Source organism: Chlamydomonas reinhardtii, chromosome 9 (assembly GCF_000002595.2).
Source record: "Chlamydomonas reinhardtii strain CC-503 cw92 mt+ chromosome 9, whole genome shotgun sequence".
Taxonomy (NCBI): domain Eukaryota; kingdom Viridiplantae; phylum Chlorophyta; class Chlorophyceae; order Chlamydomonadales; family Chlamydomonadaceae; genus Chlamydomonas; species Chlamydomonas reinhardtii.
Genome location: NC_057012.1, coordinates 7,250,358 through 7,268,133, shown reverse-complemented (window position 1 = coordinate 7,268,133; position 17,776 = coordinate 7,250,358). Strand labels below are relative to the sequence as shown.

Sequence of the window (17,776 nt, the reverse complement as noted above, 5' to 3'; positions counted from 1 at the left end):
TACCCAGTCGCTAGCCGCTTACCCAACCACAGAACGTATACTACTCGCCAGTATTACGTGCCAGTCGCAGGTTCCACACTTTACGCACGAAAAAGCATACATTTATCTTGTCGATATCTTGCTGCTTCCTGCGGCCAGAACGCTACACTGATTGATAGACGGTTTGGTCACTTGCTGGCACCTGCGTAGTGCTTTGCGGCTGCACTGAGCGCCGCGAATTTGCAAGTGCAAGGCTGAGCCTTACACGCTGCGCTAATCTTGCTGCAAGGACAGCCCAAACGCATATTGATATCTGTTTAACCCACTGTGGACACGAGCTCTCCATTTTTCGGTGACCCAGAGGAGACTGTGGAGTGCGAGGCAAGCCAGTCGAGAGGAACCCGGGCGCTCGGTGGCAATATGATAAAGGACCATGGGCTTTATCATCAGGGGTGCCGCTGGTGAAGTGCGCTTGAGGTGAGCAAATAGCGTCAGCAGGCCCTGCGCACAGCGCTCTGTACGCGAGCTTCAGCCTGATGCACGCACGCATGCAGATCCAATGCCGGTTTCTGCATGAATGGGGGCTCGCAGCGGCGGCTCAAGCGAAACGCACGCTCATCATTCATACACGGCTGTGCAGGTCTCCAGTGCGGACCTGCTAAAATCCTGCTAAAAATGATTCATCGGTGATGGGGCCAGCCTGGCACTGCGACCCGCGCTATTACTAGCGCTCTTCCAGACATGTCGCGGGGCGAAGCGCCGGCGCGGGATGCTCTCATCCTCGACTCCGCGCCAGCGCCCGGCGGCCCAGCGGCTGAGGCCGCCCGTTACTCCGCGTCTTCGGCGCCGACGGCCATCAACGTCGCACACCCAGCAGCAGCAGAGGCTGCAACAGCGGCACCGGGCGGCGCCAGGGCGGGTGCAGCTGACGCAGCGTCTGCCGCCACAGCAGGCCTTCTCCCCTCGCACCCACAGCATCAACGTTCGCAGCACCACCACCACCCGCAGCAGGAGCAGGAGCAACAGGATCAAGGGCTGCAACATCAGCAACACCTTCTAATGCCGGAAGACGAGGCGCGCGCCCGGCTGCCCTCCATCCGCACCGGCCGGCCAGCCGCGACCGCGGCAGCAGCGCCGCCGCATTCCGGACCCGGCGCACGGCCTGCCGCGCCTGCCGCGCCTGCCGCGCCTGCCGTGCCTGCCGCGCCTGCCGCGGCGGGGGTGGTGGCAGAAGCCGATATGGTGCCGGCGGCGGTTTGCAAGGACGGGCCAATGGACACTGTGACGGTGGCGGGAGGGGCGGCGGCGGTGGCGGCGGCGGCGCCCTGGGCTGCGGGCGCAAGCAGTAGTGTCACCAGCGGCAGCAGCGCCGCAGGCGTCAGCAGCACCGGAGCGGCGGCGGCGGCGGCGGCGCCGCCGACGCAAGCTGCAGCCACCTTGCTGGCAGCGGCGGCAGGCATGCCGCCGCCTGCGGCAGTAGCAGCCGCGGCGCAGTGGCAGCAACAGCAACAGCAGTCGGGGCCAGCGGGTGCGGCGGCCGCGGCGGTGGTGGCGGCGCTGGCGGCCGCTGCTGCGGCGGGGGCGCTTGTGGCGGGTTGCTGGGCGGTGCTGGCGGCGGCCGCGGTGTGGCAGCTGTGGCGGGCGGTGCTCGGCCGGCAGCAGCACCTGCACCAGCACCTTGCGACCCAGGCAGCCCCGGGAGGCGGCATCGACGGGCGGCAGCACCCGGCGCACGACAACCCCATCCATGACACACTGGCGCTGCTGAACTCATCCGGCAGCGGCGGCGGCGGCGACGGGGACGGCCCCAACGGCGGCGGCGGCGACGGCGAGACCGGCGCCCAGGCCATGTCTCCTTTTACGACCATCGGCACCGCGACCATGATCCGTCACCGGGAGCAGCAGCAGCAGCAGCAACACACGGCTGTAGCCGCGGCGGCGGCGGCGGCGGCGGCGGCGCCACCCGCGCTGGAAGCGGCGGCGGCCGGCGGCGGCGGCGGCAGGCTGTCGGTCGCGGCTACAGCCGCCGCCGCCGCCGCCACCAGCTCCGGGCCCGGGCCGGCGTCGGTCCGGGGTGGCACGAGCAGTTGGCTGCCGCTGCCGCCGCTGACGCTGCTGCACCCGCTGCCGCTGCCGTCACTGCGGAGTTGGGGCGCGGCGGCGGCGGTGTGGGCGGGGCCGGAGCGCCGCTCCTCGCTGGGCTTGGCGGGCTGCGGCAGCTCCGACGGCTCTGGGGCAACCAGTTACGGAGGTGGCGGAAACGGCAGTAGCAGTGGCGGCGGCGGTAGCGGCAGTACCAAGGTGCCGTGGCTGTGGCGCATGGCGCTGCCCGGGGTGCACCTGCTGGCCAGGCCCCGCGGCGGCGGAGGCGGCGGCAGTAGCAGTAGCAGCAGAGCCCCAGCCGTGGCGGCGTCGCTGCTGGCGCCGTCAGCCACAGTAGCAGGCTCTGCCGCTGCGTCGGCTGCAGCGTCACCGCTGCCGGGCGGACCTGCTGCAGCCCCGGCGGCGGCGGCGGCGGCTGCTACAGCCGGCGGCGGCCTTGGCGACTTGCGGGTCGCCTCCGGTGTCACCGAGCTGCTACTGCCGCCCGGCGGCGTGTGCTCACTCTCCGCCACGACTGGCGGCGCCGGCGGCGGCGGTGGCGGCGGCTCCGGTAGCAGCAGTGCCGTCGCTGGCGGCGCCGTCGGCGGCAGCGGGCACCCAGCCATTCTCCTGGGCAGTCCGACGCTCCTCGACAGCCCCTCTTCAGCCATGTCGCGCGGCAGCGGCCTGCGCGGCCGCGTCGGCGGCGGCAGCCTCTTCGGTGGCATCGGCGGCGGCGGCGCGGGCAGTAGTTCCGCGGCTACGCCCGTCGGTGGCAGTAGCGTGGCGCGCGTGGCGCAGGCGGCGGCGGCGGCCGCCGCGGCGGCGCTGTCGGGTCTGTTGGGCTCGCCGCGTGCCGCAGCCTGGTCGCCGCAGAGTCACCAGCAGCAGTCGCAGCAAATGTTTGCAAGCCCGCTGAATCCATCCGGCGTGCTGGGCGGCCAGCAGGGTCCGGCGCCGCCGCCGCCTAGCGGCACCTTTGGCGTCGGCGGCTGCAGCCCGCGCGCGCACAGCAACAGCTCGCTTGCGGGGCTGGGAGGAGGCGGCGGCGGCGGCGCACGGTGGTCGGGCGGGCAGGCGGTGTTGCAGATGGTGAGGCGAAAGAAGGGGGGGAGCGGGAAGGGGTAGAGCGGGAGGCGGGGGGGAGCCGGAGGCGGGGGGCGGAGGCAGGGGCGTGTGGACGTAACGAGCAATGCTGCAACAAGACGCACAACCAGCATTCTCACATATATACTGCGGCTGCGGCTGTGGCTGCAGGTGTCTGACTACATGCCGCGGGTGGCGGCGGGCTGGGGCGCATCGCACCGCTCCGTGTCCAGGTGCGTGTGTAGTATGTAGGCGTGGGCGCGTGTGCGTGCGCGGGCGTGTGCGTGTGCGTGTGTGCAACTATGTCCGGCGTGCTCCCCGCGTGTTACACACGGGTGTGGCCACATGGGGGGGGGGCACACCAGCGTGTGGCATTGTGGGGTTTCCAGCTCCATCCTGCTCCACGCAACCTGCTGCTGACGGCCCGGACACGCGCACCCGGAGGGCCCGCCCCCAAGCCGCTTTACTTCACGCATGGCTGCCTGGTACCTGTTCATGTCCGCTCTCGCTGCGCCCTTACAAACACACATACGCGCCCACAAAACACACACGTTCCCACACAACACACGCACACGCCCCCCACAGTGCCTCTCTGTCGACGCTTGCTGAGCTGCATGGAGGGGGCGGCGCAGGCGGCGGCGGCGCGGCGGCGGCAGCGAGCAACGGCGGCGGCGGCGGCGGCGGCGGTGTGCCGCATGCGCTGCTGCTCAGTACGGCGGCCGAGGCGGTGGCGGCGGCGGGCCGCAAGCCGGCCTTCAGCGACCTGCCGCAGAACGCGGGGCGTGTGCAGGTGTGCGTGCGTGCGTGCGTGTGCGTGTGTGTGTGTGTGTGTGTGTGTGTGTGTGCGTGTGCGCACGTGTGTGTGCACAGGGAAACGGGCAGGGAGGCGGGAGGAAACGGAGGAAAAAGCGGGGAAGAGCGCAAAATGTTGACGACGGGTGGCGGTGGTGGTGGTGGTGGGGCATTCCGTTACTGATAAGCCCTAACCACCCACCGGCACGCCGCCGCTCCCCCCCCCTCTTGCCTGTGTCCACACCGCAGGTTCTGTCGGTGGATGATGAGCCCGTGAACCAGCAGGTGCGTCTGCGTGTGAATGTGTGCGTGTGTTTGTTTGGGGGCTGTGAGCATCTTGGTGTGCGCACTTCGCTCCCCCCCTCCGCCTTCGCTGCGCCCCACCTGGCATTCTGAAACTCCCCTACTCAACACACGTTTAAGGCGATGTGGCCATGTGGCGACGTGGCGTTGTGGGTCGTGCCCAAGAACCCTACGCCGGCCCCTCCCCCCCTTCTTAAATAGTCATGAATGTAACCCTCCGCCGCCCCCTCCCCTCCCCCCACGACTTCTTCCGCAGTCTTCAGTGTATCCTGTACCGCTTTTCCAAACATCCCTGCAACCCCCCTCCTTGTGCACCTGGTCTCAGGTCATGCGCGCGCTGCTGTGGGCGGCCGAGTACGAAGTGCTGGAGGCACACAGCGGGGAGCAGGCGCTGGAGGTGAGAAGGGGCGGGTGGGGAGTGGGGAGTGGGGGGGGGGGGGCGAGAAGGTGGAGGGGTGAGGTTGAGGGTGAGGGCTGGGGCGTGGGGTGCTCACAGTGTTGCAGATGCCTTAGTATGCCGCCTGTACCGCTGTGCTCCCCTCTCGCTCCTCCCCCTCCTCTTCCCCCCTACCTGCCTCCTCCCCAGCTGGTGCGCTGCAGCGGTGTGCTGCCGGACCTGGTGCTGCTGGACGTGACGCTGGGCGGGGACGTCAGCGGATTCGAGGTGGGCTGGGGAGAGTGGAGGGAGGGGATGGGGGCGGGGGAGGAGAAGGGGGGAGGGGGGCGGAGGGAGGGGGCGGGAGGGAGGGGGGCGGGGTGGAGGGGTGGAGGTGGCGGGGGTTACATTCATGGTTATTAAGAAGTTGGGGGGGGGGGGTTCGTTCGGCATGGGGGGCGGAGCGCGGGCCCGGAAGGAGGGCACAGGAGGAGCGGGAGGATATGCCTGGATGTACTCCATTGCTTAACCAAACCCATCCCACCAACACCCCAATCCACAACCCAACACAAACCCAACACAACAGGTGTGTCGCGAGATCCGGCGCGAGCACGGCCCCGGCGAGCTGCCCGTGATCATGATCACCTGCAGCTCGCTGGAGGAGGACGTGATCAAGGGCCTGGCGGTTGGCGCCAACGACTACATGATCAAGCCGCTGAGGCACATGGAGCTGATGGCGCGGATCAAGACACAGCTGGCGCTGAAGCGGAGCATCAAGGTGGGTTTGCAAGCATGTTTGGAAAAGCGGTACAGGATGCACTGGGGTGGGGGGTTGGAAAGTTGGGGAGTTGGGAGTTGGGAAGTGAAGGCATGGCGGGGATGTGTGGGCTTGGGGGGATTGGCTGCGAGAGCTCATGATTATACTGGTTACACCGCCCCTTCCCCCCTTACATAATTGCGAATGTAATCCCCGCCCTCCCCTCTCCCCGCAGGTGGCCTCTGAGGCGCGTGTCAACATGTCTCTGCTTGCCTCCATCCTGCCCTCCAACGTCATTCGCCAGCTCAAGCAGGGCGTCACCCTCATTGCGCAGTTCCACCAACAGGTCACCATCCTGTTCTCAGGTGCGGGGGGGGGGTGGGGCGGGGAGGCGGATGAGGGTGTGGGGATTGGGGGTAGCCATTTATGTGGAGGACGGAGTGGTGAAAGGAGTGAGGTGCCAGTCAGGGTGAGTGGGGTTGGGGTGGGGTGCGGAACCTCCAACCCAACCCTCAACCACATAAAACACCGCCCGCATCCACAACACGCCCTGCTGAGCCTCAACCCCTCAACAGCACTTCAATCTTTGACACCCCACCCGTCATCACCACCCCACCCCCACCACACTCACCACACTCACACTCCCACCCACCCCCCACTCCCCCCCACTCCCCCCCGCCCGCCCGCAGACATCCGCGGCTTCACCACACTGGCCACCGAGTGGCCCACGGAGCAGATCATCCTCATGCTCAACAACATGTTCACGGCCTTTGACCGCCTGTGCGACACCCTGGGCGTGTACAAGGTGGAGACCATTGGTGAGCAGGGACCCCGGGGAGGCCATGGGGGCGCCATGGGGGTGGTGGGAGGAGCGGGGCGGGGAAGGCAGGGTGGAGAGAGAGGCTCAACCAGGAGGTGATGAGAAGACACATTCCACACGCATTCAGTGCACCCTGTACCGCGTTTTCAACCATCTTTGCAACTATACACGCACCACCCCATTGTAGACGCCACCGCCCGCTCCCAACGCGTCTTTCCCCCCGAACCATCCCCAACTGTCCTCCCGCCCAACCCTTCCACCCAAGTGCCCTCACACGCTTCCTGACACGCTTCCTGACACGCACGCTCGCACGCGCTCGCACGCGCACAGGTGACGCCTACATGATTGTGTCGGGGCATGACGGGGTGGGGGACCACGCGGCACGCATGCTGCGCATGGCGGCGGCCATGCTGGGGGCGGTGGAGGACATGCGCGGGTACGACGGCCGCGAGCTGCAGGTGCGGAGTGGGTTGGGGAGGGGGGGGAGGAGGGGGGGGAGGAGGGGTTGTAAAATCCAGCCCAAAGTAAACCAAACCAAGCTCAAATGGGGGGAGGAGGGGTGTGTTTGTGGGTGTGTGGGTTGGAGGTGGGGAGGTGGGCGGGGGTGCGGGCTAGGGGCTGCGGTGGCGGTTGTGTGCGTGTGCGGCACCCGCACTCGTCCTTCGCGCCAAACCCCGTGCGACCCAGTTTTGCTGTCCTGTTCCTTGTGTGAATCAATCATGATTGTAACACCCGCCCCTGCACATACACACCACAGATCCGCATCGGCATCCACACCGGCCCGGCGCACAGTGGTGTGGTGGGGCTGAGCCGCCCGCGCTACTGCTTCTTCGGCGACACAGTCAACACGTGAGGATTTTGGGGGGTGGGGGCGAGAGCGATCGGGAGGGAGCGTGTGGCTGGCCTTCCTTTGGTCTTTGTCGTCCTCGCCTCACCTCCAAACACGCTCGCGCACACGCAGGGCCTCGCGAATGGAGAGCACCGGATTCCCCATGGCCGTACAGGTGTGTGGACACGCGTGTGTGTATGTATGTTACCCGTGTCACAACCGCCCCTCCACAACCGCCCCCACACAACCGCCCCCACACAACCGCCACACACACAACCGCCCCCCTTCTTAAATAATCATGAATGTAACCCCCCCACACACACACCCACTCACAGGTGTCTGCCGCCACCCGGGACGCGGTGCTGGGCCCCGGCGCGCGGCCGGAGTGGGCGCAGGAGTTCAACTTCGTGCCGTGCGGCGTGCGCGACATTAAGGGCAAGGCACGTGCTGGGCTGCGCGTGTGTATGTGTGTGAATGTGTGTGCGCGCGTGCGTGCTGGCGGTTTCCGGGGCACTTGGACGCGGTTTTGCAGCTGACACACACGGTGTGCCAAACACAATCTCGCGCGCACAGCACACGCCAGCACACGAACTGGCCTTCACAGCCCCAAACACACGTTCTGACACGCCCCTTCGCCCCTTCCCCTCCCTCCCTGCCTCCCTCCCTCCCTCGCTCCCTCTCTCCCTCCCTCCCTCCCTCCCACCCATCCCCACCCCCACCCCCACAGGGCGCCATGGACACCTACCTCCTCCGCACGGGGCTGTACGAGGCGGCTCTGGCCGACCTCAACACCGCCGCCACCGCCCGCGCCTCCGCCGCCGCCGCCCGCAAACGCCGCGACGACCTATTGCTCGCCTCCGCGCTCAGCCTCAACACCGCCGCACTCAACACCCTACACACCGCCTCGCTGATGCACACCGGAGCGGCCGGAGCCAGGACCGGAGCGGGCGGCATGCAGTCAGGCAGCAGCGGCGGCATCCTGCCGAGCGGCGGCACGAATGGCGGCGGTACTGCGGCGGCAATGTTGCAATCGCTAATGGAGGCGGCGGAGGCGGAGGAGGGCGGCGGCAGCGGCTCGGGGCGGTCTGGGGGGCTGGCAAGCCGTGCCAGTGTGGAAGCGCTACAGCCGCTACAGCTGCCGGCGGCGGCGGTGGTTGCGGCAGGAATGACGGCAAGTTTTGGCGGCGGTGGCGGTGGCGGCGGCGGCAGCGGGCTTATGTCGTCGTCTATGGCGGACTCGCAGGTCCGCACGCACACGCACACGGGCACGGGCGAATCGGACTTTGATGTGACGCTGCCGATGCCGGTCAACCGGGAGGTGCAGGGGGCGGAGGCGGCAGTCGCAGCGCCGGCGCCGGTGCCCGTCCTCCCCACCCAAGCCGCTTCCGCTGCGCCTGCGGCGGCCATGCCCGCGGCCGGTGCCAATTCTATTGTCCTTGGCGGCGGCGGTGACGGCGGCGGCGGCGGCGCCGCCGCGGAGTCGCCATTCTCCCGCGCCGCCCGACCGGCTTCGTCCCACAGCTACAACAATCACAACAACCACAATTTCAAATCACAAATCAGCGCCGGCGCAGGCGCAGGCGCAGGCGGCGGCGCCGCCGCCGCGTACCCATCCCTGGACGCCAGCGCCGGTTACGGCGGCGGCGGTTACGGTGCCGCCAGTACGACAGAGTTCACAAAGTACACGTCGTACCGTTACCACCATGCGGGTGCCAGCGGCCTGGATGCCAGCTCCACGGGGACCAATGCGTTCGCGCTGGCGGAGGCGGGCGTGGTCTTGATGCCCTCGGCGGCGCAGGTAGGGTTGTGGCTTTGTGTGTGGCTGAGGGCGTGTGTGTTGGGCTGTGTGTTGCAGGGCACAAGGGGGCACGCAGGGCGTGGGTGCATGCGATGCGGTGGCAGCGAGTGTGTGACGCTCGCGATACTAATGGCCCATGGATTGTGGGAGTTTTGGGCTGCACCGGGTTCTCCTTGGGTCCGGCTCTTCGGCTGGTCGGCTCTTCTTATGGCTGCCTGCTTCCATCTGCTTCAAGAAGTTTGCCTTGTTTTCCGCTTGTTCCTCGCTTGGTTCTTCTCGTGCCCCACAGGAGAGCGGCATGTTTGACTCCCTGGACCCCCTAGGCGCTGCGCGCTGCGCCGCCGCCAACGCAAGCGACGGCAGCGTCAACGGACCTGCCGGCGGCGGCGGCGGCAGCAGCGTCGGCACCGTTGGCGGCGCCGTTCCTCGGGAGGGCAGCGGCAGCGCGGGCCTCTTGCGACCGCTGTCGCCGCCACCCCAGCGGGTGGCGCAGCGGGCGTCACCGCAGCAAGGCAATCGCTCCGCCACTGCCGCCGCCAACCCAGCCGCTGCCAACGCGACCGCCGCCGCCGCCGCCGCGTTGGCGGCGGATTCGCTCGTCCCGGCCGTCAGCGGCATAGGCGGCGGCGGCGGCGTGTACGACCTAGGCTTGGGGGTGCTGAGTCCGAACGGGCAGCAGCAGGCGTGGGAGCAACTGCTACAGCTGGTGTCTACGCCGGAAGAAGAGGCCGCCAGCGCACATGGCGCCGCCGCTGCTGCCGCCGCCGCCGCCGCCGCCACCGCCGCCGTCAGCGGACCCGGCAGCGGCCTGTACATGATGGTGGGGGCCGGCGGCCTGCCGGGATCCGGCGGCCGGGCGGCGGCGGTACCGGCAGCGCCCGGGTCGCCCTACTCGGATCCCTTTCCAGCGGCAGGGCATGCCAGGCCGCAGCCGCCGCCGTCAGCGTTTGCTGCGGCGGCGGCAACAGCGGCTTCGCCGCGGCCGTCGCGCGAGGTGGCTGGCGGCGGCGGCGCCGCCGCCGCCGCCGTCGCAAACGCCGACGCGACCTCGAGTGTTGTGCTGGCGGGCGAATTCACCAGCCTGGGCAGCAGTTCTCAGCCGTCAGGGGAGGAGCAGCTAACGGCGGTGGCGGCGGCGGCGGCGGCGGCGGCTAGCGGCGGCGCCACCCGGTCCCTGCGCGCCAGCCTGAGCGTGAACGCTCCCGGCGCCGCCGTGGCGGCGGCCACCACTGCCGGCGCCGCCGGCGACGCCGCCGTGACGCCGCCGCCGACGGCCAACCCGCACGCGTCGCGCCTGTACCGCACCGCCAGCCACGGCGGCGCCAGCCTCATTGCCGGCGGCGGCATGGCGGTGTCACGCCTGTCGTACGACCCAGCCGTCGTACGAAGCAGCGGCGGAGCCCCAACCACCGCCGCCGCCGCCGCCGCCGCAGATGCTTCGGCGGCCGCAGTGTACGGCACCGCCTTCCGGGAGGCGAGCATGCGGGAGGCGTGGGCTCGCACGCTGGCGGCGAAGCACGCCGCCACCTCTGCCGGCATCGTCACGGCGGCGCCGCCGCCGCCGCTGGCGCCTGGCGGCGCCGCCACCGCCGCCACTGACGCGCCGACGGCGTCAGCGATTCTGCGCTCTGCGACCATGGGCGCCGGTGGCGTGTTGGGCGCCTCTGGCGGCGGCGGCGGCAGCGGCGGCGGCTACAGCCCGTACAGCAATCGCGCCAGCCTGCAGCACGCCGCCTCCGCTAACGTCGGCGGCTTGTCCAGCACCGCCAGCGGCCACAGCCTGGGCATGGTCGGCGGCGGCGGCGGCGGCGGCGGGCATTCGGCTCGAGCGCTGGCCGTCACTGGCGGCCTCTTCGTGGCTAGGCCGCCGGCGCCGGCCGCGCAGTCGCCTGGCGGCGGCGGCGGCGGGGGCGCCGCCGGCCCGCCGGGTCCACGTGCGCGCGCCGCCACTGCCACTGGCGCCACGCCGACAGGCGTTACCAGCGGATCTGGAGGCGGCGGCGGCGGCGGCGGCGGCAGCGCGGCGGCGGCGGCGCTGCTGGCTGGCGGCGGCGGCATGGGCTCGGGCCCTGTGTGGACTGCTACCGGCCTCAGCGGCCTGTACTCGGCTGCCACCGCGCCGGGGCTGGATTCGGTTGGCAGCCTGCAGCGGGTACGTTCAGCCGATGCTGGCGGTGCCGGCGTGCTCGTGTATTGTAAACAACAAAACGAAACCCGCCGTGCTTGTGTGTGTGTGGGATGGGCACGTGCGCTGGGCTGGGCTGGGCTGGGCTGGGCTGGGTTGGGCTGGGCTGGGCTGCCGGTGGTATGTCACCGATATTGTCCGTTCGTGCCGCAGGCAAACACAGTCGGCGGCGCCTCCGGACCCCCCAGCCGCACACGCACCGCCGCCACCAACGCCGCCGGAGCCAGCTCCGCCGCTTCAGCGGCTGCGGGTACGGCGGCGGGTACGGCGCAGCCGCCCAGCGCCCGCCAGTCGCACGTGTCAATGTACGGCACGACACCGGCCGGCGGCGGCGGTGGCGGCGGCGGCGGCGGCGGCAGTACGGGTGGCGTGAGCATCATCAGTCAGGGCTGGTCAAACCTGTACGACCCCGCCTCGCCCAGGTGGGGTGGGGCCAAGAGCGTGTTTGATTGGTGTTGCGCTCAGTTCTTGTTCTTGTTCTTGTTCTTGTTCTTGTTCTTGTTCTTGTCCTTGTCCTTGTTCTCGTCCTTGTTCTTGTTCTCGTCCTTGTTCTTGTTCTCGTCCTTGTCCTTGTTCTCGTCCTTGTTCTCGTCCTTGTCCTTGTTCTCGTCCTTGTTCTTGTTCTCGTCCTTGTTCTTGTTCTCGTCCTTGTTCTTGTTCTTGTTCTTGTCCTTGTTCTTGTGTGGCAGGTTGACAACTGCCAGCGCCCAGAGCTCAACATCCACATCGCGCCGTTACCTTGTTCCCCCACACCCCACAGGCCCCGTCTGGTGGACCACTACCTCAGCACCTCGCACGACCTCGACGTTGCAATGGCGGCGGCGGCGGCGGCGGCTTACAGCCGGGGTCCCAGCGGGCACGGGTGCGTTCAGTACCGTATGTGCGGCGTTTGGGTGATGTGCTGTGCAATGTGTGTGGGGGTTTGCTTGTTGACTCGTTGTCTTATTTTTGAATCCGCCGCTGCTGTTGCAGGATGCTGCGGCCGGCTGCGGGCTCGGCGGCGCCCGGCGCCCACGTGGCCGCGGGCTGGGGCGAGCGGTGAGTCGTGTGGCCTGAGGGGGAAGGGGCGGATGAGGTGTGGAGGCGCGGTACAGGGCGTGTGCGTGGCGTGTCGAGACCGAGAAGGGCACAGGGGCGGCGGCGTCGCAACCGTTTGTCTGTCACCATCATCATCCAGCACCTAACAACCACTACGCCCCGCCTCCCCCGCCCCCCGTTTCCACGCGCAGGGACCAATCGGATGCAGCCTCGCCACAGCTCACGCCCGCACACAGCCTCACCGCCGGCTCTGCGCTTGCTGCTACAACCGCCGCCGCAGCCACAGCAACAGCCGGGGTGTTCCGCGAGGGCGTCCGCTCCCCCCGGGGTCCGGCCGGGGCCGCACGCAGCCTGTCACGAAGCGCGCTGGCGGGCGCTGCAGCTGCAGCCGGCGGCGTGCCAGCTACTGCCAATGAGGCCCATCCCCGCGGCGCCGCCACCGGCGCCGCGGCTGCTACTGCCGCTGTGGATGTGGAGAGCTCGGATGCGAGTGTGCTGCTGGTGGGTGGGGGTGCCCTGTGTGTTGCTGCCCTGCATGCACGGAGCGCCGACTGCCCCTGCGCTGGCTCAGGAGCCGACCATGCGGCCCAGGCCTGCGGTCTCGGACGCACACGGAAAGCAGTGTGGCAGCTGCGGGTGCTGCTGCTGCTACTGCACCTGCGTGCACGATTGTCCTGTGTGTGTGCGCGTGTGTATGTGTGTGTGTGTATATGTGTGTGTGCGTGTGTATGCGTGTGTGTGTGTGTGTGTGTGTGTGTGTGTGGACGGACGCTCGTTAGCTGCTGTGCGCGAGCTGCACGCCGCGAGGCCCACTGCGCACACACGCCCCTCCCGCGCCCCGCCGTGCCCCACCCCCATGCAGGGCCCCACACACGGCCGGGTCAGCCTGCAGTCCCCCGCCTCTTCCGGGACTGGCTATTACACCCAACCCCAACATCACCAGCTACACCACCACAGCCCCCAGCAGCACGCCGCGGCGGCGGCCGCAGCCACAGGGGCCCAGTATCGCGCGAGCCAGGGTTGGGCAGATTCAGCCGCCGCCGCCGCCGCCACCGCCGCCACGACCGCCGCCACCAGGGCGCAGATCGGCGGCCGCAGCAAGAGCATGGACGTACAGGCGTACTACAAGTCAATGCAGCCGTACATTCCGTACGGAAACGCACCGCCGTACGGCAACGCGGCGGCCCTCATTGCCGCGATGCAGCAGCCGTACGGCAGGGCGGCGGCGGCGGCGGTGATGGGTAGCCCGCAGCCGGGTGGTGGCGGCGGTGCCGACGGCCTGGTTGGCGGGATGTATGCGAGTCCTCACCAGCAACCGCTATTGCTACAGCAGCAGCAACAGCAGCAGCAGCAGCAGCAACAGCTGCAGCAGCAACAGCTGCAGCAGCAGCAGCAGCAGCAGAGCCCGCTGCCGGGCTTTGAGCACCTGGAGGAGTACAGCCGCAAGCACTCGCGGGAGTGGAGCAAGCCTGCTACAGTCACCGGCTTGCTGGGGCATGCTACAGCCGGCTCCCCGTACCGCGGCGGCAGCCATGCTACAGCCGCCTCAGGCGTGCCCGGCGGCGTGCGCTACAGCCTAGACCAGCACCGCTCCTCTGTGGGTGGCTCGCAGCAGCAGCTGCTACTGCCGCTGCCGGTGCTGCCCTCCCACTCCCAGCTACAGCTGCAGCTACAGCCGCCGTCGCCGCTGTCTGCAAGCGGCCGCTCCGTAGCAAGTGGCTTGGGCGCGCTCGGCAGCCCTCCGGGGCCCTCCGCCGCAACCTCCTCCTCCACTCGGGCCTCCGTTGCGGAGGGCAGCGGCGCTGCTGCTACAGCCGGCGGCGGCGGCCGACGCGCGGGCAGTCCGCTGGGACTGGCGGGTCGCAGCGGCAAAGCCATGACGGGCGCCGCCACTTCCGGCGGCGGCGGCAGCGGCGGCGTCGGCGGCTTTGGGACCAGCGGCGGCAAAATGACCCTGAACGGTGGCGGCGGCGCCGGCATTGATGGCCGCGGCAGTAGCAACGGCGGCGCCAACGCTCTGCTGAGCGTGCGGCGGTACTCCGTGGACGTACCCATGGGCTTCGAGATGCTAATGCACGGCAACATGTCAAATGGCGGCCTGAGTAACGGCTACGGCGCCGCCGGTAGCGCCCCGATCCACTCCACTACCGCCGCCGCCGCTGCCGCTGCCGACCCGCCCACACCGCAGCTGACGCGGCTTCGTCAGTTGGAGTCCGTGCAGGAGGCCGCCGTCTTCGAGGCCGGCGGCGGCGCCGCCGGCGGCGAGCGCGCCGCCTCAGTCAACAGCAGCAATGGCGGCGGTGGCGGCGGCGGCGGTGGCGGCGGCGCGCCCAGCCTTCGAGGTATGATGGACTCGCCCCGGTTCGGGCCTGGTTCCAACAGCGAGGCTGGTTCGCTGCTGGGATCTCCAGGTATGAGCCCGGCCACGGCTGGCGGCGGCGCCGGCGCCGGCGGCGGCGTCCAGTCCGCCGCTACGCAGCGCGCCGCCGCCGCCGCCGCCGCCGCCACAATGGCGGCGGCGCCGCCTGACGGCGGCTGCGGCACAGACATTGGCCGCATGCTGGCGCGCGCGTCGGCGCTGGTAGCGGCGACGTCGCCACAGCCGCAGCCGGCACCGGCCCCGGGCACCGAGTCCGTCGTGGCCTTTTTCGACGCCGCCGCCGCCGCCGGCAGCGAACACGTGCTGCCGCCTGGCAGCGCCACCGGTTACGGTTTGTACGGCGGGTCTCGGATCATGCATCCGGCCAACCGCCTGGATCCAGTGGAGGAGGGCGCCGGATCCTCAACCGTCGTTACAACCGCCGATGACGCCTCGTTCGTTGCGAGTGGTCTGGTGTGCAGTTTGGTGGCGTCGGACCGCGAGCGAGCGCCGTCAGCCGCCGCCGTCGTTGGCACCTTTGCTGCCCTGCCTAGCGCGGGCATGGTCGCGCCTGGGGCCAGCGGCGCCGGCAGCGGCATTGGAAGCAGCGGCGGCGGCGGCGGCGTCGCGGGGTCAGTCGTGTTGTTGCACGTCGGTGGCGCCGCCGCCGCCGCTGCCGCTGCGGTGCGCGCAGGCGCGAGCGCGAGTGGCGGCAGCACACCCAAGCAGTCCCCGCTGCCGGCCACCTCCACCACTGCCACCACCTCGCCTCCGGGCACGCCCAACGCAGCTGCAACCGCTGCAACGGCCGCCGCGGGTGCGAGTCCTGCAAGCGGCGAAGGGCCGCATTCGTCTGATCCAACTGCAACGTACGGGCGGGGGCAGGAGCACGGGAACGGCAAGGGCCGCTCCAAGTTGTCCGCTTTGGCGCGCAAGGTGAAGAAGGCTCTGAGGGGGTAGAAGGGCTGCGCCACGGCTTTCAGACGAAGGCAATCAAAATTTGGCGCGCGAGTGTTGCATTGAGTTGCTCATTGAATCGTAAAACTAGCTTCGCTGTGTGGGCCATTCATGTGCCTGTGATCGCGAGCAAGGCCAAGGGGGTTCCCGTGCCGAGGCCCTGGAAAGGAGGCGACGCATGTGTCACTGATCGTGTTCCCGTGATTGAATTTGAATATGCTTTGACAGATTTGGAAGGCGTGACAAATTGGGGGCATGGATGGGTTGGGGTCGCTGGCTGTACACGGCGGCACATGTTTCGCTTGCTTTCTTTTGGTTGTGAGCTTTCACATTTTTGGTTATGCTGCGTATTAGTATTTGTTATTGCCTATTGCATGTAAATAGGCGGCGGGGAAAATTCGGGCGGAGCGAGAAGTGCCTTCGCACGTCCATGGACAAGCTGCGGGTTAGCACGGACTGTGCACCCCACCCAACCGGCCACGTCCGGATTTGCGGGGATGCCAAAGGCCCCCAACATAGAGGCGTGCGCTTAGTAGGCGCCTGCGTCAAGGTGGCTGGGTTGATAACGACCCGGGAGGGGAGGGCTCAGCCCTTTTCCTGCCTCCCTAAGGCAGCCACCTCCTTGTTGGTTATGCTGGCTTGATGGTGTGCTGGAAGAAGTGCCCCGGAGAAGAGAGACGAACAAGCATCTTGAGATACAGCAGCTCGGCAGGTTTTGTGACACAGGGCAACCGCATCCCGTTTCCGGTAATCACTGCTGCATGAAGCAATATGGTGAACGGAACGCCAAAGGCGCATGCATATCCTCTGTTGTTTGGCGAGCTTGCTCATACTCGCCTACAGTGGGTACTTGAAGGAGATTTCAGCTTGGTTGTGATTGGACAAGACTGCCCGGTTTCTTGCGTGTCCTAGGATTGCCTTCAATTTTGAGTGTTAATGCCGCTTGATCCTGGATATTTTTCGCTCTCCAATGGCTTGCTTTGAGTTTGAATGTGTCTGTGATCTGTGATGTGTGACATGAACCTGGCGCGCGCAGGAAGGGGCAGGGCACGAGAGGCGCAGACACGCTTTTTGCGCAGGTGCCTTTGCGAGAACAACTGATCTATGGGCTATGCTTACGGGCAGGCGTGTGATCCGGTATTCAGTGGGGCCACCGGCGTTCTTGCCGGGCCTGTGCATATGCATATGCTGTGTTTTGGCTCTCCTACTCAGTCCTCCACCTTGCCTACTACGCGTGTTGCACTGGGGGCTTGTGTTTGATGCTAGGAGGACGACAGCAGCAGCAGCAGCAGCAGCAGCCAGAGCACGTGTTTGCCATCTGTGTGCGGCACTGGCGGATTGTACCCGACAGCACCGTACGCGATGGGTTTGGGCGTCGCTGCGTGAAACGAAGCGGGCTCGCTTGCTCTGTGTTGTGTGCTGTTTGCTGTGTGCTGTGGTGCGTGCGGTTGGCAGCGGCGCGGCGGCGGGTGGCACGTCCCCCGGCCCATTGTGACCGGGGGCGGACCGGACAGGGCCTGAGGGTGCACCAGTGCGTGGGTGTGAGCGCGCGATATTTGCATGAAGAACTGCAATTTATAAAGGGGCGGGGGTTCAGCGGGACAGCGAAGACACGGCCCCGGGAGGCACGGTGAGGCAGTGCGGTGCCGTGTGGCGCGAGGTGTTTGCTTTGTTTGCGGCGAGGTGGGTGTGGCCACCGGCGGCAGGTGGTGCTGCGGCAGCAGCAGCCCCGGGGCCCCGTGTGGTTGCGGTGCAAGGCCGCACGTGGGCCCGATGGCCGTTGCTGCGACGGGGGTGGGTACGGCGTGTGTGTGCGATGGGACAGTGGTGAGGCAGGTTGGTAAAGTCCCGTAGGGTGCAGCTGATTCCCAGAACCGGACGACGGGGGTGGGTACGGCGTGTGTGTGTGTGCGCCCGGAGCAGCCGCCGCACGCCGTCACATCGGGCGCTGGCTCTCGAGAGGCCCTGGACAGGGCCCCGTCACTGAACGGAGGGATGTTCTGTTGTTTGTTGTGTGGATGCATCAATGCATGTCATGCGTGCACTGGGGGAACAGGCTTCTGCCTGCACTAGGCGTCTGCTGTAAACTGCTGATGCACGCTCTGCTTCACCGCCCGACCCGTCGAACGCCGTCCTCATGCACTGAAGCGGGGCGGGCAGTCATATCGCCTCGTCAGCTCGTGCACTGCCTCGCTCGCCCCTACGGGTCAGGACCGCAAGGGGACCGGGGGAGGGGGCGCCGTACCGTCCTCGCGCTTTTCGGGCAAAATTGCAGAGTTTGCAGCGTATGTGTATGCAATTAGTTAGTTAGCGACTATATCCTAATATGACACATTCCCAGGTCAAAATGCGCTCTCGCGATGTGTTCCCGGTTGCGCCACCAGGTTCTGTATCCGAGCTTGTCATAGAGCAGGA

The 17,776-nt window shown here is 68.0% G+C and overlaps 1 protein-coding gene across 1 annotated transcript; it reads left to right on the top strand.

Moving 5' to 3' along the window:
• The first annotated feature begins 34 nt into the window (after positions 1-34).
• CHLRE_09g412600v5 (uncharacterized protein) lies at positions 35-17,459 on the top strand. Its single transcript, XM_043066302.1, has 21 exons — positions 35-456; positions 620-3,153; positions 3,319-3,380; positions 3,733-3,937; positions 4,189-4,224; positions 4,568-4,639; positions 4,829-4,906; positions 5,205-5,396; positions 5,611-5,740; positions 6,065-6,193; positions 6,526-6,653; positions 6,953-7,044; positions 7,157-7,199; positions 7,360-7,464; positions 7,752-8,822; positions 9,112-10,974; positions 11,161-11,429; positions 11,768-11,869; positions 11,980-12,045; positions 12,237-12,546; positions 12,908-17,459. Exons 2-21 carry the CDS (start codon positions 721-723, stop codon positions 15,362-15,364), a joined length of 9,843 nt encoding a protein of 3,280 aa, XP_042921598.1. The 5' UTR covers positions 35-456; positions 620-720; the 3' UTR covers positions 15,365-17,459.
• The last annotated feature ends 317 nt before the right edge of the window (positions 17,460-17,776 follow it).

Coding starts and splice junctions, on each gene's coding strand:
- CHLRE_09g412600v5 (XM_043066302.1), top strand. CDS start 721: ATGTCGCGGGGCGAAGCGCCGGCGCGGGATGCTCTCATCCTCGACTCC. Junction 4,225..4,567: donor ATGAGCCCGTGAACCAGCAG/GTGCGTCTGCGT, acceptor ACCTGGTCTCAG/GTCATGCGCGCGCTGCTGTG. Junction 7,465..7,751: donor TGCGCGACATTAAGGGCAAG/GCACGTGCTGGG, acceptor CCACCCCCACAG/GGCGCCATGGACACCTACCT.